The sequence below is a fragment of the Mercurialis annua genome, linkage group LG5 (assembly GCF_937616625.2).
Source record: "Mercurialis annua linkage group LG5, ddMerAnnu1.2, whole genome shotgun sequence".
Taxonomy (NCBI): domain Eukaryota; kingdom Viridiplantae; phylum Streptophyta; class Magnoliopsida; order Malpighiales; family Euphorbiaceae; genus Mercurialis; species Mercurialis annua.
The window spans coordinates 11,053,095-11,074,768 of NC_065574.1; the positions used below are offsets into that span (position 1 = coordinate 11,053,095).

The 21,674-nt window shown below is 32.3% G+C and overlaps 3 protein-coding genes across 3 annotated transcripts; all 3 read right to left on the minus strand.

The window, feature by feature from the left end:
- Positions 1–1,058: 1,058 nt before the first annotated feature.
- Positions 1,059–7,800, minus strand: LOC126682331 (triosephosphate isomerase, chloroplastic). Its single transcript, XM_050377976.2, has 9 exons — positions 7,509–7,800; positions 7,389–7,415; positions 6,877–6,946; positions 6,500–6,623; positions 4,904–4,988; positions 3,001–3,133; positions 2,728–2,901; positions 1,996–2,078; positions 1,059–1,370 (listed from the first exon to the last, which is right to left on the minus strand). The coding sequence occupies exons 1-9, from the start codon at positions 7,713–7,715 to the stop codon at positions 1,314–1,316; spliced, it is 960 nt and encodes a 319-aa protein (XP_050233933.1). The 5' UTR covers positions 7,716–7,800; the 3' UTR covers positions 1,059–1,313.
- Positions 7,801–14,056: 6,256 nt separating this feature from the next.
- LOC126682327 (exopolygalacturonase-like) lies at positions 14,057–16,569 on the minus strand. Its single transcript, XM_050377973.1, has 4 exons — positions 16,416–16,569; positions 15,634–15,945; positions 14,849–15,364; positions 14,057–14,437 (listed from the first exon to the last, which is right to left on the minus strand). The coding sequence occupies exons 1-4, from the start codon at positions 16,545–16,547 to the stop codon at positions 14,216–14,218; spliced, it is 1,182 nt and encodes a 393-aa protein (XP_050233930.1). The 5' UTR covers positions 16,548–16,569; the 3' UTR covers positions 14,057–14,215.
- A 1,223-nt stretch (positions 16,570–17,792) lies between these two features.
- LOC126682330 (transcription factor bHLH121) lies at positions 17,793–21,189 on the minus strand. Its single transcript, XM_050377975.2, has 6 exons — positions 20,975–21,189; positions 20,210–20,334; positions 19,629–19,756; positions 19,059–19,544; positions 18,558–18,746; positions 17,793–18,247 (listed from the first exon to the last, which is right to left on the minus strand). Exons 1-5 carry the CDS (start codon positions 21,181–21,183, stop codon positions 18,585–18,587), a joined length of 1,110 nt encoding a protein of 369 aa, XP_050233932.1. The 5' UTR covers positions 21,184–21,189; the 3' UTR covers positions 17,793–18,247; positions 18,558–18,584.
- Positions 21,190–21,674: the final 485 nt, after the last annotated feature.

The window sequence follows — 21,674 nt, forward strand, 5'->3', positions numbered from 1 at the left end:
GAGTTGTTGTGTATGGCTTTTGTTATGCCCAATGAAGCTGATGTTTAGAGTAACAGTAATCGATTCATTAGTTGAAAGTTAGAATTATAGTTTAAGTAGCGAATTTTAATTTGGACAATTGACAACCAACAATGTCATGTAAAAAAACATGTATATTAATTGCTCTTTCCCAAAATAGAATTTAGAAAATCTGTAAGAAAAAAAAAATTGTTAGAAACAAGTTATACAGATTTAAAGTTGAGAGACAAACGACTAATATTATATTGTAGAGCATAGAAAAAGATAAATATTATTAGCAATAAGGCCAAACGTCCGTTGACAGTTCTCGTTCAATCTAAACTTTTAAAAGGTCTCGATACTATTCAAAATCTATTATATTATTTCAAAAATGTTCCTACACATAAAAAAGTGTGCTGTCTAATATATATTTGTCATGTATTAAAAATATTTTTCAGGTTTGGACGAAATGGAGACTTTCGCCTTGAATATTTGACCTTTTTAGTTCATTATCTGCAACTTTTGGTTAATCTTTTTCATACACGGCAAATAAGTAGCAGTCCACGTCAGTGATACATCGGCATCAAAATACTCCTTGTCGGATTGGGATATTTTTGAAACAATATAGTACGATATTGGCTACAATCAAGACGTTTTAAAGGTTGTGGAAAAAATAAATATTCGCTAAATGTTTGGCCTTTTTGGGTCATTAGGCTTAGAAATAATTACAGAGATTTGAAATTAACACCCAAATGACTGGTATTACATCATAATCCATAGTTGGGAATTGAATTCAGGGAGCCTATATTTCAATCATACAAAATGAATTTTAAATAATGTCAGAAAATTTAAAAAAGTATATTTATATTAAGGTTGAAATATAGTTAAATCAGGAACAGAAATTCCAAAAGACCAAATTGGCCCCAAAAATTTATCCATCAATGTCATTTTGGCCACAAACTTTCAATTTTGTCCACTTGGAACCAACTAATGACAATTCTCAACGCCAGAGGAATAACAACAGAATTAACTTGATCAAATGAAGATCGGGGAGCATCATAAGACACAGAAGAGGGCTTCAATAAAAATTATAACAGTCGGATTCATAGTTACAATTATTCCTTCTCAAATAAAAAGAATATGCAAATATGCCTTTTTCTTTTTAGGAAGGTAGCCGAGAAGAAAGAAAAGAAATATGGATTGACATCAAAACTCCATTAAATAGGATACCTCATATGCTGATTAAGGTAAGTTTCAATCTGAAGCATCCTCACTTTATTTGTCGGTGTCGTATTGCCCAGACAAACGCTACGTAATCAAGCCGCGACTTTCTTGGATGTTACAGAATTGATAATGGTAGCAAATTCAGGGCCCTGCATTATTAAACATTTAAACCCCCATCCATTCAGCGTCAACTTGTTAAGGAAGAGTGGAGTATGGCATTACTAATAGAATAGGTTAATTGCAAAACAAATCATGAAGTTTAGCGTGTTTTGCAATTTTAACACGAACTTTCAATTTTAACTATTTAAAATACGAACTGCTAATTTTTTACAGTTCAAAATACCGAACAATTTTCTAATAAACAAATATTGATGTGGATTATCATAATATGTAGGGTTACTGTTACTCCCATAAGTTTAGGTATGAACTAGTTAAACTACTGTTTCCCTCCTCAATTTTGAAAAATCACTATTATCCACCTGACTTTAATATTTAATAATAACCGAAACCTCCCTTTATAAAGAAAAATAGAGTGTGTGGGTGGGGGGGTGGTTAATTAATCCTAGTATATATTCTTCCAACGTCCAACGTCAGCATTTTCTTATGTGAAAATTGCTCGGTGACCCGCATTACAAAAAATTGATAGTTCTTACTTTAAATTGATAAAGTTGAAAGCTCGTGTTAAAATTACAGAACATGCTAAAGTTCATGATCAACAGAATATAAATGCGTAAACTTCTAGAAATCTTGAAACAAAATGTGGCAGGAGCATACCTTTAGGGATGCACCGCCAACAAGAAAACCATCAATATCTTCTTCCTTTGCAAGCTCTGCACAGTTGCCTCCATTTACAGATCCTGCAATTCAGATACATTATGGTAAGCAGAAGTGGCTCCAAGACAATATGATATTCTAAAATTTTAAAACCGAGACATTCCTGAAGGCCAAAATAAGTCAATTGCAAATGTAATGGAAACAGATAACACAATATCTTGTTAGCCTCCAAATACCATCACTAAAAATAAGTATATTTAGCTCTGCAGCATGTCACATATTGCCGTGTAAGGAACAAAAAATATAACGAGAAAAAGGAACCATCATCTTGCCGAAGGCTAAGGGAAATTAAACACAATTTTCCAATGGAAGCAAGTTCACATCACAGAGACAAAAACATGTTCTCTGTGATGATGTATGAAACTTCCCTAAAATTCTCTAAGTTAGAAAGATTCTTTGCTCAATGTCTGAAGAAATTTTAAAGAAAAAAAAAATAAAGATGGCTGTCAAAAAGTAAAGTTACTAAGTTAGACAAGAACTATATAAACGGGATGTGTGTGAGTGTGTGTGTGTGTTCCTTAACTCAACAAGAATGTTATCAGGGATGCGTAAACATATATAACAAAGTGAGGATAAAGGTGAAGAGGGAAGTTCCAGATTAGGAGCCTCTATTTCTTTTCGATTTCTGAAGTTCAAATCGCTAACCAACATCAAAAGGAGTGAGTAAAGTACCTCCATAAATGATTCGTGTCTTGGATGCAACTTCCTCTGAGACATTCTTTTTAAGCCAATCTCGTAAAGCAACATGCACTTCCTGAGCTTGCTGAGGTGAGGCCACTTTACCGGTCCCAATAGCCCATACAGGCTCATAAGCAATTACTATCTTCTCCCAACTGGGCACAGCATCTGCAGTTGATGCAATAGTGTTAGGACTAATTCCTTCACCATCACAGTGCGATGTAATAGTGACCTCGATTTTCAATATCACTGTACATTATCAATCACCTGCATATGCTTTCAATTGCTGAAAACAAACATCAAAGGTTTTTCCTGCCTCTCTCTCTTCTAAAAGTTCACCAATACAAGCTATCACCGCAAGATCCTGGCTCAAGGCATAAGCAGCCTTCTTTCCGATGAACTGAAGAAAATAAAGCTTCAGTTCAAGATCTCGTAAATCACATTTAAGTAAACTATAACAATTTGCAAAAATATGATTTCCTTCTGTGTACAGCCACTATAATTAATTATTCTTACACATGGCTGTTGAACTTCTAATAAAGGCCTAATTACATAAAAACACCCCACCTTGAATTTTTTTTTCGTTTACACCCCAACCTAGTAAAAATTTCAAATTGTACCCTATTTTACGTTTTTCGTTTTCACCTCTACCCCCTCTAAGGGTACAATTGACGATTAAATAATTTAAAGATAAAAATGTTAATAACAACAAATAGAAGGGTTATATCATGTTTTTTCTTATTTGGAAAAATACAAACAAATCCTTCAACTTTAAAAATGTTTAAATAAATCCTAATAATTAATTGTTTTTAAAACATTCATTAAAAAATTAAATTATTTAAACAAAAAATTCTGATATACCTCCATAATTCTCCGGTTTAAAAACCCGTCACTAATTTTTTTTTTTTTAAAAAGTCTATTCTTGAGGTCGGAGCTCCTCCTTCCATGAGGAGCAGGAAGGAGCAGATCTCCTTCCTTCATGGAAAGAGCGAGCTGCTCCCTCCTTCCATAATCTGCTCCTTCCTTCCATGGAAGGAGCGAGCTGCTCCCTCCTTCCATGATGGAAGGTAGCAGATCTCCTTCCTTCCATGGAAGGAAAGGAGCTGCGAGCTTCTTCCTTGAAGGAAGGAGATCTGCTCCTTCCATTTGGAAGGAAAGAGCAGCTCGCTATGGAAGGAAGGAGCGAGCTGCTCTTTCCTTCAAGGAAGAAGCAGATCTCCTTCCTTCCATCCATGGAAGGAAGGAGTTGCTCCTTCCTTCCATGGAAGGAGGAGCAGAGTGCTCCTCCTTCCGTGGAAGGAAGGAGCAGAGTGCTCCTCCTTCCGTGGAAGGAAGGAGGATCAGCTCGGGCTCCTCCTTCGACAAGAAAATCGGAAAAAAAAAAGTAAATTTTAATTTATGTAAATTTCAATTTTTTTACGGTTTTTGTTTTAAAAAAATTATTGATAATTAATATAAATTAAATAAATATTATTAGTTGAATTATTTAAAGAAGATGGTGTTTTTGTATAATTAATAATATTAATGTCTAATTAGAATATAGGTTAAAAATGAAGGACTATTATAACCTTTTTCTCAGATGAAAAAAATATCAATTTAGTGCTTCGGGGTAGAGGTGAAAACGAAAAACCAAAATAGGGTATAATTGAAATTTTTCCTAGGTCGGGGTGTAAACGAAAAAAAAGTTCAAGATGGGGTGTTTTTAAGTAATTAGGCCTTTAATAAATAACTACTAAACTTTGATCATTTCAGTAAATTCACAATTACCAAATTCTTGATGCAACTTACCAAATTCTTGTTCTATCAAGTAATAAATGGAAGTTATAAAGCCTATTTCTGTTTTGGAACTATACTATTTCTGTTTTGGAACTATGTAAAAGAAAAACTGCTTAGATTTAACAAAAGGAATTTGGGATCTATCCCGAGTTGCTCCCCCGGGCGATCTATCCCTGGTTCATGTCAAAACTTTACCAAGAACCTACAAAAATCTAGCAACAAAGAGCTCATTGCAACAAACAAGTTTGACTTTTTCTTCTACAACAAAATTGAATTCAATAATTCATTAAAGCATAGGCTATAGACAGCAATTGTAGATGGATTTCATCTAAAATAACAGTAATCATATATTTGAAACATCCAAAAAACATAATGTTTTTCCTTGAATTTTCACCTCATCTTTTTCACCAATTACATGCCTGCGTTCAGAATGTCCAAGAATAACCCACTTGCAGCCTACATCTTTTAGTTGTTCCACACTGCAAAATAAAGTACATTATTTAGATGGGTAACAGCAAGAAAAGAGCAAACATGATGAGCTTAGCATATAGTAAAGATAGAAAATGTAGGTTACTGACCTAAATATCTTACTCAGTATATAAGTGTGTGTGTGTGTGTAAGTGTATGTGTACATACATATTTGACACCATAGGAAATAGCACAATTGTATTAACAAGGTAAATTATCAAAATGACAATAACTATAGAACTTATTGCTTTACAAAACAGTAAAATTATATATCCAGCAACAATTGATATACAGAAAATGACCTGTGTTTGGCAAATCCAGAAATGACTCTTAATTTAAAATGCAACTTCTCACTCTCAACTTTAGAAACTTACCCTGGTCAACCCAATAATGAAACAATGGGAGAAATCTTAATATTTGTAAGTCATTCGAGTTTCTCTCTCAAATGCAAATTAACCAACAAAGAGCCAAACACTAACTCTTAACTCAATTTACAGTTCAAGAAATCAAACTGCACAAGCATAGGAAGTTTAACCATAAAAAGCTCTTGATTCAATAATTAACTTTTTCATAGTTTCCTGTCATGAGAACCGCTCAACATTAGCTCCTTTTAGTCTTTCTTCATAAGATTCTAGATCAGAAAGATCAGAGTATTGGTTAAATTAAATCACCAACATCCAACAGGTATCCCACCACAGTTCTATTCTGTCAATGACTCGACACTAGCTCCTTTTAGTCTTACTGCATAAGATTCTAGATTTGATAGATCAGAGTATTGGTTATTTAAACCACCAGCATCCAACAGGTATCCCACCACCGTCCAATTCGGTCAATGGCGGTGTAAGACTTTCACTGGCGCTTGCAACCTTGCCTCCTTTTTTCCTATATTGTGCAGCTAGGGTAATTTGACTGCTAGAAGTCTAGATGCATGGCAACTGTTAAGATCCTCATCTGAGGTTTTGGTGTCCCAAACTTGATTTATAAATCATAACATATTGTAGAGATATTATTATAACACAAACTGAAACTTTTCATCTGAAACTTGATGTCAAATTATAGATGACAGGAAGAAAAGAATCAAAAAGAAAATGTCACCAAGTCTTTAACTGACATGGCAATAATGACAAGTTTGGAGGTTAACTGGAGTACTATATGTCAGAGATTCGGAAAGGATGACAAAGTATAACTTTTCCCTAGAAATGAAATCATGTAAACAGGGTAAGTGACTAAATAAAATATTTAATAGTTTTTAATACAAAGGATAAGACAGCAATAGTATTACTTTTAGTAAAACTATTCCATAAAGCATCTTATTTTAATTTTAGTTCAACAGAATTTTTAAGCCAGCATGAATTTGCACTTGAAGATAAATCAGGAAAATAAACGCCAATTTTTTTTTAAAGGGGCAAAAAATAAATACCAACCAAGGTCACTACAAAAACAATGTGAAGAACTATGGAATCAATGAAAACCAAGATAGCAATTCTACTTAATGAATAGCAAACCAACCTAGCAGACCAACCTGATTTCTCCTGTGAAAGCCCCACCTTTACCAACCCAGGAGTTTTGACCAGCTATCTCAATTCTATCAGTTAATGAAGACTTCACCTGATCAATGTAAACAAAGGGAGGTGCAGCAACTACATCTGCCAACCAAGTAAAAACAAAAAAGTTGCATCTAGATCAATATTTTCCTGCAACAAGAAACCATATAAGAACAAGGTTCTACTACATATGAGATCCCCTCTCCATACGGATAGAAATGCAGGACATCTCCAGCCACATATGCCATGTCTAACATTTGAATATTACACAGTTAATTATCAGAATTAGTAAACTAGCAAACTTAATAGCAACTGGCATATAAAACACCAGTGTAAAAGATAAATATGCTCTCACCAACATCTGCCTCCAACTTTTCATTGTTCATGTCAGACACAAGTTTAGTGATAGACTCTTTTGTCCCATTCTAGAAAAACAAAGATGAAAGCCAATTAGAAGAACTGCAAAAAAATTAAAGAAAATCCCCAAAAGAATAATTACAATCCAACAACTAGATAGCACAAACACTTCACTTAATCAACATTTCCCGTTTTTGAAACGTGTCCAACACTTGGCGTTTCAGATACGAAACTACAATTTTAACACAGGCAACCTTAAAATAAGGCGGGTTGGCCGTGTCGGTGTCCAAGTGTCTATTACTGTGCTACCTAGACCAACAATGTAATTACTAATCATTAGAAAATAAATTAATAGGTGATAAATCGACAACTTCTGCATCACACCATTGAATCAAGCTACAGATGGCAACAAAGTAAAATCAACACCAGCACACTTATTTCCTGCTAGCAGGAATTCGAAACAAACTTTCCAAAAAAATAATAATTAGGAAACAGAACAAGGTTACTTACACACTTCCAATTTCCTCCAACAAAGAACTGCAACCAAAAACAAACAGAAACAATCAAACTCAGAAAAGAAACCGCCACTACAATCTCAAGAAACGACAGCTAAACACTTTCGAAACGCACCTTTCCAGTGCCGGCCATAGCGACGACGTATCTAGAAGGCTTACGAGAAGAGACGCGGAGTTGGGTGTTGAAATGGCGGAGAAATGAGTGAGAAACAGAGTGAGTCTCGGCGAGCGTAGGGCATGATCGGCGGAGGCCGGAGAAGTTCGGTGGACAATATGCGGTGGCGGATTTAGGACCGGCTAGTGAAGTTGAGAGCATAGCCATTTTTTTTAGCGACGAGGTGTTGGGGTTTTTGTTGTGAAGCTAGTGTAGGAGTGGAAGAGAAAAATGGTTTGAAAGCTGTGGGTGTTGTGTTGCGGGTAAATCGATGCCTCCAAAGGTTCAGTAGCAGCGGTAGGTTCACTCGAGTCGCCTTCGCGTTAAACGCACTCTCCAGGTTGCAATGGGTTTAAATCAATTTTTTAAAGCAAAATTGATACTCCAAGTTAATTATTCAATATAAAGTCAATTTTTTGATCCGAAATATAAAAATTATAAATAGTTGACATTTCCCTTTTAACTAAAACAGAAAGTCCCGAAATTATAATGGTTGATTACGATTCCAATTCATCAAAAAAACGAATATCAAAATTTTAAAAAATCGGTCGAGATAATTTTTTAACGATTTTTTCAGTTGGGATGCAACCCATATTGCGTCCCACCATATGGTGGAACATTTTGAGAAAACGTCTCACCATATGGTAGGACGCAATTACGGTGCGTCCCTGTAGAATTTTTCGAATTTTGTTACTCGTATTTGAATTTGAGTTTATAGGATTTAAATGTGAGTTTTAGGATTAGGAAAAGATATTTAGATAAAAAGAAGGCGGTACTTAGTATTTTAGGGGCGGTAAACAATAGTCCACTTAAATTATGATATTTATGAAACTCACTCTCTAATTAAGGTGACATGTCATTATAGAGGATTTTTAAGCCAGTTTTGACAAGTTCAGAGTAAAAGTAATCTGATTTTTTAATTTTGGACTTTTTTGATATTTTGTGTCAAATTGAGAAGGTAAATTAATCCTTTGTTCCACTGAAATTGAAGATTTAAAAAAGATGAAACACTGCCAATGTAATTTTTTTTGAACAGATGATCAATTCATCCTCTCAACTTCGCACGAAATATCAAATTAGTCATTTTTGAGGGTTTTGGGTCAAACTAATTCATAGCTTGTGTTTTCGTATCAAAAATACTTAAAGAGAATGGGGATATCCCCATCCCCCCCCCCCCCCAAACTTTATAAACCAGATCAATTCATTCCTCATTTCCTCACCACCGCCAATCACCGCATTCACCGGAAACTGCTGTCAGAATTGTTTTTCACCATGATTTTTTTTCTCGATTGAAACATAAATGGGTCTACTCTTCCACGATGGAGGCGCAATGCTCCTCGCCGGAGGAGCTGTTTCTCCTCGAAAACTTTTTTAAAAAAATTATGTTATTAACTGTTTCTCTTCAAAAAATTTAAAAATATATATTTTTATTAAATTTTAGGTATTAATTTGTATTTTTTTAATAATAGGGATTATTTTAGATTTTTAATCAAAAGAGTGTTTCAAACGCGGGTTGAAAGTGTGAAAAATGAGAGAGGGGCTGATTTGATGCATTTTGCCATAGTTGCTGGTCTATTTGACGTCAAATCTTCCAAAATAGCTCATTTGGTATTTCATGCCAAGTTGAGGGGGTGAATTGACCCTTTGTTCTAAAAAAATTTTACAAGAAAAGAAGACGGTAATGACGCGCCTAAGGAGACGTTGGGTCTAGCATTATAATAAGTGTGACAAAAAATAAATAGCATCGATCCTTTTTTTTTTCTTTTAAAGGGCTTTTTAAATTTTGTTTTAACAGTTGTTACTGCCTCTGGCTGGCTTTTGACTGCAAGAAAATTTGGTACGAACACTTTATTTTACTTAAAGTTACTTACTGGCTACGACAACAACCACTCATCAACCTGCGCCGTTTAATTCTCAAAGTCAAGACATTCAAGCGTCTATCCTTATGCCACGTGTAATTAAAAATATAGTAGTAGTAGATAAAGTAAAGTAAGATGGCTGTGGTGATGAGCCTTCTATACCGTACACGTGCTTACTTTATCCATCATCACTCACGCGCCTGTAAACCAAAGGTTAAGCCCGTGACCAACATTATTATGATTTTACAAAATTCCTTTTTGCCCGTGAACAAATTCATTATTGTAAAATAAATATGAATTAATTCATTGAGGACGAATAATGCAAATATAAAAGTCACATAATAAATTTTAACGTATAAACTTTTAATTTTTAATCCAATTAAATATAAAATAACAAAATTAATTAAAATAAATAAATAAATAAATCGTAAGTCTCTTTAAATGTCACAAGAGATTACCACAATAAATAAAATTTATTTTGAATAAAACATTTAATTAATAATTTTATTCTTGAAATTTTATATTCATCTGAACAATGCATTAATAAAATCTCTAAAGAAACAAATGGAAAATGTTTTGTAATCCACTTATTTAATCCACCTTCTATAACCCTTCTTAATGGTAAGGTTTCATTTGTCTAATGTCCATTCAAAATTGTATATCTCAAAAAACAAAATTTAATACATCCACTTTTTAACTGCCACGTCAGGCAGTACAAGAAGTTGAATTAAAAGTGGCGGATTATATAGTATTACTAGAAAAAAAAATAACTAAATATCTACTCAAATGTCAAAATATTTATTATTATATTAATTATAGATTCTTGATGGATCAAAGAAAATTTGACATGTAATTTGAAAAAAATAAAAATTGACATAACAATAAATTTTTCACATGTAAATTTAGTTTTAGCATATTTGGAATCTACCAATTTTTTTAGATTTTATATTGCTGACTGAAAAGTGGAAAGTTCAGAAAGAAAATGTTCAACCAATATTCAAAGAGGGAGTTTATTAATAATTTAATACTTAACTTAAAAAATCTTAAGTATTTTCATCTTTGTTTTATTTTTATGATAAGTATATTCTTTTGTTATATAAATTATTAAATGGATGAATGAATGAATGAATTTATAAATTTATAAAGTAATATATGTAAGATTGATTGTAATAAATATAATTTTCCCTGTGCATCTGAGATTGGGATGAACAGAGCTCTATAACATTATATCATAAAAGCTTGACCATAAAATACAGAAAAGCAGTTGGGATGATGAGATAATAATAGATCACATTAGCCTCTAGTTATGTGTAAAAGTGCTTCTTTTAACGGAAAATTAAAGGGAAAAAATTTGCGTCATCAAAAACGAACTAGCCTCTAGTTGCAACTTGGATGCAGTTTCTTTGTGTCTTTTTTTAAAAAAGAAAATTAGAAGTGGATGTATATTTTGAATTTTTTTAAATACATTTATATACCTTTAAATGCATGTATAAATTTAAAAAAAATGGCATCATCCAAGACAACCCATACATATATTTAGATATGCATATATTTCATTTAAAATACTTAACAACTGGAATATATTTTTGTATCTAGCTTATCACATTTAAACTCAAATAAATACAAATTGAGTTGGGTGTCATTGGTTCTATCAAAATAAATTTAATTGATTAAATATAAACTAACATCTATGAGAGTCATAAAAAGAACAATTTAATTTGAAGTCCTTTGTATATATCGTAATTTATATTTATATTTTTTAAATTAAATAATATAATTTTTCATTTTTGTTCTGTTTATGATTTAGTCATTCCCTCTAATTTTGATGTTAGTCAACCGAATCAAATGACTTAACTCAAAAAAATTGAAATTAAAATTTACTTTTAAAATTTTAATTTTTTTGGCACAAATATAAATAAAAGTATAATTTTATGCAATTAAATGTCTTAATAATTTTAATTTATTTAATTTTAATTATTTCTGGTTTTAAATTTATAATTTTTATTTTACTTTATTGAGTTTTTAAGACTTGAAAAAATTAAAGTATTAATAAATATTAGAACTTAAATTAAAGACGAATAATATAATTTTTATTTAAACATATTAAAAATATAAGCTTAAGAATTTAATTAATTTTTTTAATTTAATCATTTGACTTATTTAACTAACATAAAAAAATGGACGGAACGACTAAACTGTTGTTTACCAAAACATAAATAAAAAATTGTATTGTTTGGTTTTCAAATAAGAGGAATAGAAGTGTAAATTATGATATATGTAGAAGACCTCAAAGTAATTTGCTATCATAAAAAGAGTTACTTGCATTAAAAACTTAAAAATTCCATTTAGTCTATTTAAGCAGTTTAAATTTCACATATTAAAGTTGATAAATAATGGTCCAACTTTTTATTTTTTTAACAGTTTTTGTCCAGTGTTTTAAAAATCGAATAAGTGGTCAAAGCGATAAAGCCACATGTTCTCAATTCAACCGGTTTGATATTTGGTTCAATTCAGTTCTTTCGGTCTGTTCTGATCCTATCTGGTCCAACCGAAATCCGATTCTGAGAGTTTTTGGGCCGGATCAATTACTGGTTCCCGACTTGACCTTCACTGGCAAGTCATGCCTGGTTTTAAAACACGGGTCCTAACGTCATTAATCTGACATCATTTTTGTTCATTATAATATTATCAAGATGACGTCGATCGTTCAGTGACGAAAAACATTCAGGGCCAAAATCATTATCTACCAATTTTTATGTGAAACTTAAACCCTTTACTAAGTAAAAAAGGGTGTTTTAATGCAAACAACTCTATAAAAAAAGTTAGGAAATTAACCTTAAGGCGAATGTGAATTGATAAAACGCTCTTCTAATTTAAGTGAGATTGTGGGTTAGAACCGTATTCATATATGTAACCATTTAAAATTTAGGGCTAGTGTCTGCCTCTCGCAAAGGACGTACACTACTCGAGTGAAAATTAATCTGAATGTGAAAGGTTTAAAGAACCGTACATATTATAGTTGAGATCTGTTTAAAAAAAAAACTAATGAACCATATAGAAAAAAGAGAAAATTAGAGAAAACACTCTATTTTCTAAAATAATAGTAAATTATACCTCAACAAGGAAAAGATAGAGAAAATACCTCATCTTTTTAGCATTTTTATTTTTTTACTCTAAATTCTTTTTTTATTATAATAATACTCATTTCTTATTATTTTTTACTCTAGCCATTTTATTTTTACTCTAAAATGAGTATCTCCCTTTTTTTCCTCAGATTTTCTACTCTCTCTCTCTCTCTCTCTCTCTCTCTCTCTCTCTCTCTCTCTCTCTCTCTTTCTCTTTCTTCTTCTTCTTCTTCTCCATTTGTCTTCTTCTCCATTTTTTCTTCTTCTTTGTTTATTTTTTTATTCTTTATCACGCCGCCGTCGTTTCTTCAACGATCCGCGGTTGCTCCGCCTTCGTCCCGCCTTCGCTTTGTTTTCACGTCGCCGTTGATTTGCCGTTCTTCCACATTTTAGCGATTCTTTTTCTCAACTCATGGTGATTATTACGATTTATTTTAACTCTCAGATCTAAAAAAATTGTTCTTGAATTTTTTCAGTTTAAGATCTGAAAATCTGCATTAAAAACAATTTTATGATGAAAAAAAAAACAATTTTCTGCAGAAAAAATGATTTTCTGCAGAAAACAGCTCCCGGTTATCATATCGTTATCATTATGACGTTATCATATCATTATCATAACACTGCAGAAAAAAATATTTTTCTATAAAAAAAACAGTTTTTGATTATCATATGAGTATCAGTGTATTATCATGTAGTTATCATAATATTGCAGGAAAAAAAGATTGTTTATAGAAAATAATATTTGATTATCATATTGTTATCATAACATTATCATGTCGTTATCATAGCATTATCATATGATACCGAGATGATAATATTTATGGTACCTATATGATAATGTTATGATAATATTTATGATACTATTATGATAAACAGTTTCTGATTATCGTATCAGTATCACTATATTATCATATTGTTATCATAACACTGCGGTGATAACGATATGATAATGTAACTGTTGCTTTTTATAAAGATAAGTTATGATAATAGTATGACAGAGTTAATGATAATAGTATGATAACGTACGAAAAATAATTTTTTAAAAAATATTATGATACTGAGATGATAATGTAACTGCTGCTTTTATGATAATGGAGTAAAATTATAATTATTTTAATTCCGAGAGTAAAAACATAAATATGAAAAAAAAGGTGAGGTATTTTTTGTAACTTTTCCTTGTTGAGGTAAAAAGTGCAAATATTTTTGTTTTTTAGGTAAATACCTAAATTTCCCTAGAAAAAAAGGTTAAGAAGTTAAGGGCTAAAATTTGAATTTTCATGAATGAGGAAAAGTCCGTTGATAACTCCTCTTTAAGGACATTATGCCGTGTAGATTCGATTTCTATTGTTGTAAAATTTTAAAAGAGGGTTACCCATTATAACACAATATACATTGTAAATTTATTATTTTTTAATGATCATAAACTTGCATACAATTCTATAAGTTGAAATTTTACTATGGCCTATGGGTATAAAATTAGTCAAGAAAATACACATTAATTTGCACATTAGATTCCAACCATTACTACACACAATTTCTAGCAATTTTCACTGGAAACAAATAAATCCACCTCAAAATGAGGTACCAATTACATGAAATTTTATATCAAAACAAGCATTTTTTCGGAGTTGAAACATCAAATCTCGAGTTCTGATTTCGAATTACAACATCCCTACCGCTTAGACTATACAGCGGGGGATAATTTGCCTGTAATTTTAGGTTTAACATTAGCACAGGCAGATTTAACAGGTCCTTCTGGTCCCTTATATGTGAGATCAATGCCTTCAAGCTCCACATCCTCACATGGAATCCCACTGCTGCAGTTTAGCTGAACAGCTAGAGCAGTTGTAGAAGTCCCTCTAATGTTCTTGAAACTAACATTACTAATCTTCACTTTTGATGGCATCTACAAAAACAATAATACAAAGAATAAGAATTTTAAATCAAATCTAACTGAATTTTGATTTTTTTTCTATAAATCAAAACGAACCAAAATTTCTAAGAATTGCTTTTTGAAGCCGAATCTAACCAAACTAGTTGGTTTGGTTCATTATTTTCGTTAGTTTACATTAGCAATCTAACTATTTTTACGTCCAAAATCAAACTAAACAAGCGAATTCCTTTTATTGTATGAAAAGTTATGCCGTATTTCGTTTCGACATTCCGTTTTAGAAAATTCATAAAAGAAGACTATAAATATATATTTTGAAATTTTAGAAGCATTTTTCGAAACCGAAATGAAATATAAAACTCGATAAATATCCGTACAATTTACGGTTTTGAAAACTACAAAGAATACTATGATAATAGGAAATACCTTGGGATTGCATTGATTCCAAGGGCAATAGACTTGATCAATAAGCACAGGATTACTAACTTCCTTCATCAGAATATCTTCAAAATGCATATCAGATGCAGTATTCGCAAACATAGCCGGCCAGCTCTTGATTCTCACACCATTCTCAGTATCCACAAGCGTGCAATTTTTCACAAAAATTCCCGACACAGGTTCCTCATTTTTGTACTTCCCTAAACTTCCGACACTAATGCCATGCCCGGGCCCGCATGTTACGTTTGTAATATGAACTTGCTGGCTGCCGTCGCCGAGGGAGATGCAGTCATCGCCGGTGCTGATGTCCGAATCAATAATGGTGACTCCGTTGGATCGTCCGATGTGAATTCCGTCTGTGTTGGGGCTAACTTTTGGTGCCGTGACGGTGAAGTGTTGGAATGTAACGTTTTTGCAGCCTAAAACGTTGACGTGAAAGTATTTGCTGTCTAGAGATGTTATGTCCCGAATTTCGCCGTTGGTAATGTAATCGAATCGCAAACTCTGTTTAGTTGTTAAGAATGAAATATATTTAGAAGTGTATTACTACGGAGTGTTTATCCCACCGGATGTACCACATTATTTTTACAACAAGCCAATAATCATTTGCGATAGGAAATTTTTATTTATTGCTTATCTTTTTATCATTAAACATTTGCACATAGCTAACGTCTCATTGGTTTGTTGCACGAATGACGTGGCACAACCGTTGCGTTATATAGTTATTTATTATTACGATTGGAAAAAATGTATAAATTGTAAAAAAATCTTACAATTGGAAGTATCTTGCAATCCTTGGTTTTGGCACAATTGTTGACACCCCAGGCCATTTCACCTTGGCCATCAAAAGTTCCACCACCATATAGTGAGAAATTATCTAAATATGAAAATGTCACCCAATTGTTGGGATCCTTGTGATCTTTTGGCTCTTTTGGGGCTTTTAAGGTCCCTTGTAGTTCAAACTCTACTGAACCTTTGCAAGGACCTTTCATTTCCACTGAACCCAAAAAATAGGTTCCTTTTGGAACTATTAATTTGCTTGAACCGGTTGTTGCACATGTTTCTTTCCATGCATCAAGTAATGCCTGAAAACAATAATAATATTTTTTAAATTATTTGAATCCGAATACTATTTTTTAAATTTAAACTCTCACAGTTCTAAAAATAGATCATACCCAACCCAACTCAATATTTTAAGAATTGAACCATCCGGCTCAACCAATTTGACCAAAACAAAGATCACTCCGAGTTAATTCTTGTTTAAAAATCAAAAATATGATTTGATCTCTTTAAATGAATCGATTAAACAGTAAAAAACGGTGCATTTGCTGATTAAAATTTTATATTAGTGTTTAGGTTTTAAAATGTACAAATTTTTTTAGAAAAAAAAAATTATTTTATAAATATTTTTAATTTTTTATTTAACTGATTGAATCGGTGATTGAACCACAAATAGATAGCCACGTCAATTTGAACACCGATCTGATTTTTAAAATACTGACCAGACTAAGAATGTCATAATAATTCTTTTTAAAATAAAAATGCATTTTCATACCTGAGTATTATCTGTGCTTCCATCAGATTTGGCACCATATTTTGTTATATCAAACACTTTTGGTTGAGCTTTACATACAATAGCTAGTGCTGATAATAACAATAATACACAAAAACATTTTCTTGAACCCATTTTCACCAAAATTATTAGTTTTATTTTCTTTTATGTATTGTCTTTTCTTTGTTTAAATTTTATTGCATTTCTCTAACTTTGCTTAGAGCTCTTTATAGTACAATTAATTAGCTTAATTTAACAGTGGCTTAACTGTTATAGTGTTTTAACTTCTTTTTTTTTTTACAGAAGCTACCTTAAATTTCTTAAAGCAAAAAGGCTATAAAACATTAAATTGTAACTAATTTTTGTTTCCTTATGAGTTATATGTGTACATGCATTTTCATTTTATTTAACTAATCCAATATTTAATTATCTTTTGTTTTTAGATGTTACCTTAAATTTCCTCCGCAAAAATGCTTACAAAGTTTTAAGTTATAACCACTTTCTTTTGAGACATCAAATAACTTATTAGTATTAAGTTGTTTTTTCATGATCTTTGTGGTGATAAAATTATTGGTGTGTTTGTTTCACATAATTTCAATTAAATTTATGAATTTTATTTATTAAATTTGATATAATCAGTCAAATTACTATAGCCAATAAAAAAAGTCTACATATATTTAAACAATAATTAACTTTTATTATGAAAAAATATAAATTGGGTCTTATAATAATGATAATATCAATTTTCATGTTTGTACTGCAATTTATATATTTTATATAGTATACTAATTTTTAAATATTTTTATGATTTTTTTTTCATCCTATTTTTAGAAACAGAGATATACACTTATCGATTAAAACTCCTACATAATTCAAATCTTCTAAATTATTTCTCATAGTCGTTACTATCTTCAACAGTCAACACCTCCATTTCAACCACCACTTTTGATATACATTCAGTCTCAAGCCAGCTGAGTGCCTCCTTTGAGCTTAACGCCTCCGCCAGTTCCACAATCGGTGAGCTTTGGGGCGCGCCATTCGCGCCTTCATGGTTCTTGACGAACCAGCCAAAGTCTATTTTGTTACATTCAGTAAAGTCTGTTATATCGACATTACATTTATACCAATTCTCCTTAGATCTTGACCAAACCTTTGATCCATCAAATGGCCTTAAAAAGCTTCTAACACTTAAAAAATAGTAATCTCTCGTCTTCTATGCATTCTTCTATTTAATTGCTAAAGTGTCGTGCAATAAATGAATGGTTTATAATACTACTGTTTAACTTTATATAGAACTGAAGTTTAACATAGACATATAAAGAAAAATTGGTAGGGAGAGAGAGAGTTGCAGGTTAAAAAATTAATCTGAGTAGAACAATATTCTAAAAAAATAATGTCCGTATTATTTTTTAAATCATTTATATGAGATTCGTCAATACACTTTTTATAAATATCATTTCCTATTCTTGGCATCTGCCTGATAGTATAATGCAGCAGGTCTCATATTAAACATACCATCTCTATTAATTACATCCTTAAGACATTATATACATATGCTAAGAAACAATTATAGACCCGGGTGGTTCATCCGGACCAGAGAATATGGACAATTTCAATGAATTTGATAAACAATTCTATCAAAATGGATAGTAAGCTCATTAAACCCGGCTCAATGGCCGGTCTCCGAATTTTTCCCCATTAAATCAGGCCGAGTTTGACGCTCATGGTTATTCTAGTTCATCTTTAGCAATAGCGATCTTACTTCTCTGTTGATGATCTCTGTTCCGTTATCTGTGATGCCATTGTAAGAGTCAACTACTGCTGTTAATTAGCTCCTGCAAAAATAAACTTTCAGTTAGTATTTTTCTCCAAAATTTCATGACAATTTAAAGCAAATAAGTCAAATTATAAATTTCATCTTGATACTAAAAAAAACGACATGATTATTTGCATATATGACGACCATCATCTCTTACGGCTTTCATGAAGAGACGTTCAATCAAACGGGTCAAAATTTCTACATTAGCGTAAGCTTCAAGACTATCATACTAGAATTAATTCAATTCGACGAGATATCAGTACAACAATAATTGAATTATTATATAGGAAAAACCATAAAAATGATAATCATTACTTGGAAGCTACCTGACTTTCTACTTATTTTTTGGTCTTTCATTGGCCTCCGTCATCAGTTTTTGTACTACCGGCTATGCTATTAGATGAGCTATCCTGGAAACTGCGAGATGAAGAACCCCTACTGGAGGAACTCACATCTGTAACATTATTTTCCTTTCCTCGATATTTTTTGGTTTTTCTTTGTCCTGAAGACGTATCCTACACAAAATAAATTCCATGTAAATCAAGATTGTATTAAAATGACAATTTTTTGTGATAATGCTCCCATATGAAATTGAAAAGCGAGTCTAACACGTAGGGGTGAGCAAAAAAACCGACAAATTCGGTTAAGTTTGGTTTGACATAGCTAAAAAAGTTTGTTTTTTTCAGTTTGGTTTGCTTTTGGAAGTAAAATTCAATTTTGGTATAAGTCGAGTTGAATCAATAAAACCAAACCAAAAAAATCATCCTGACCAAAATTTCAGTTCGGTTTTGGGTCGAACTGGATGCACACCTCTAGCTACAACCTACCTGATCAGTTGTTAATCCTGGAGTCTTCAACTCCAGCTCTGTTGTAACATCATTAGAGTCGACACTCTTTCCCGTCTTGCTCTCCCCTGATAATCTATTCTTTGAATCACGTTTGCCTGAAACATGGGATTCAGATCCGCTGGCAGGCTGTGCGTGCAAAGATGCATGGTGGTTGGATTGCTGATCAACCAAGGCATTGGGGTTCATATATGGTACAAAAGTTGAACATGGATTATGCAATACGGCAGGATTCTGGTTTCCAAAGAAAGGGTATGGTTGCATAGATGGATGCAATGGAATTGGTCCTGCAGACATCGGCACCGGCATCGGGTAGGGATAAGATGTTGGGGCCATAACAACCGAGTGATCCATAGCAACCCAAGGATATGTAGCTCTAGCTCTTTGCTGATACTGAGTATTTAGATTCTCAATGTCTAATTTAAGGGATGCCTTCTCTTCTCTGAGGTCATTTTTCTCTTGAGTCAACTGTTTATAATAAAACATTGCAGAATTTAATGTCCTATTCTCATTTAGAGGTTTTATTAAAAAAAAACAGGAAAAATATACTACCTCGCGAGATTCTTCGGTCAAGGTAGCATACTCCGCCTTTAGTTTGTTGATCTGGGATGTCAAATCCTTTAGCAACTGAATCGTATCCGTTATAATGGTTGCTTTGTCGTTTTTGGGCCTATCAGGATCTATATTTCAAGAATGCACAAAGAATCATAATCGTAATATAACATTTAAGAGAACTTTCTTCTCACAACCAGTAACACTACTCAGCTAATCACTGTGAATGCGCAGATATGTAACGACCATAACGCAATTTCATTGGTGGAACCACAAGCTAGCATAGTTTAGACAATCCAATTGCTGCATAGAAAACTTGCATTTCCAATACAAAGCATAAGAAATGTAACTGAACTATCATAATCAAGGGCTTTTTAGTTACATTAAGTAAAACTACTTAGCTAATAAATCATGTGAACGTGCAGAGTCATATAACAAGTTAACAACCATGACACAACTTCAGTGGTAGAACTACAAGCTATCGTATATCAGGAAATTCAATTGCTTTTTTAAAGAAAACATGCATTTCCATCATAAAACATAAGATATATTCTGAACCACAATGATCAAGGGCGTCCTACCTAATGCATTTCCCAACTCGATAAAGTACTCATTAAGCCGATCCCTTCTCAACTTCTCACGGTCAGCCTTCTGAGTTTTCCTTGCAGCTACACTGCCCTTAGCTTCTACTTCAGGCCCTCCATGGCTGCCAAAGCAGAAACTCATCACATTGCAGAAGCTCACAAGATTGACCATCAAATCACCCAATTCGGAGAAACAAGACAGCATTAAAAACAAAACACTCCCACCATAACAAGATGGAATTAAATTAAAGTTACTAAATTTAAGCTATTTTATCAACATCTTCCTAAAAAATCCATGACTGAAACTCAAACTGTCAAAAAAAAAAACAGTTAATTATCGATTAAATTTAGTTGTACTTGATGATACCTCACAAATTTAGTTGTACTTGATGATACTTCACAAACAGACCTAGGACCTAGGACCTAGGAAGAGCTTATGGTGGGCAGTTGTCTACCTTATTATTTTAAATTATATTTTATCAATTTTGACCATTTTACAAACTTTCAATACAATATTGCCCACCTTATAAAAAAATTCTGGCTCCGTGAAAACAGCCATATATTTAGATAGCAGAGAAATTCACTCTGTTACCACATCATTCATGAACAGAACCAACTGAATTCTACCACAAGACTTGAATTTCCTTAAAGACAAAGCCAATTAAGCAACAATTCAACACAAAACTCAAAAACCCACGAAGGAAATCAAAGTTTTTAGTTCAAATTGTGGAGAAGCATTGAAAAAAGTTTAAAAAGACTAACCTTGAGGCAGGATTAAAGTGAGAAGAGGGAAGATCGGGAAGTGGGTGGTGATGGAAATCAGTGAATGATAAAGTATTAGGGTTTTGCATTTGCATTTGCATTTGTAAAGATTGATACACAGAATTTTGAGTTTGATCCATTTTGATGCTAGTGGGTAATAAAGAAAGAACAAGAGTGTCCACTGGTTGTTTATTTACGTGGGATTTCATAGTTTTGGTTATCTAATAATATCCTCTCTTTGTTTGCGTACCAAACTCTCCACATATGGTAAAAAGGCTAAATTAGCCTTCTTCTTAACATTTATGGCCAATTTTGGTTCCTCAAATTATCGCAGTGGGCCGTTTATGCCCTGCACTTATCTCAATAGGCCAATTGAATGCGAAAATCAAAATATATTTTGACGATAAATTATTTAATCCCTAACCATATCGTTTTATACTATGGTATTCTTCAATTATTATAATTTATTTTTGAACACTTAAACTTTTAAATTTTTTGTCAATTAAAGAATTTTTTCATCTCTTTTTGTTGTGGACTACTAAATATCGCCCCTAAATTATTAGGTATCGCCCTATTTTTACCAAAATATTTTTTAACCTATTTCAAAATTAAAAAATCCATAGTCAAATCCTCTCAACTCATTCAAACCCGACGAATGGATGTTACAATTTGCAGTACAAATGTCAGAGTCTATCCGAGA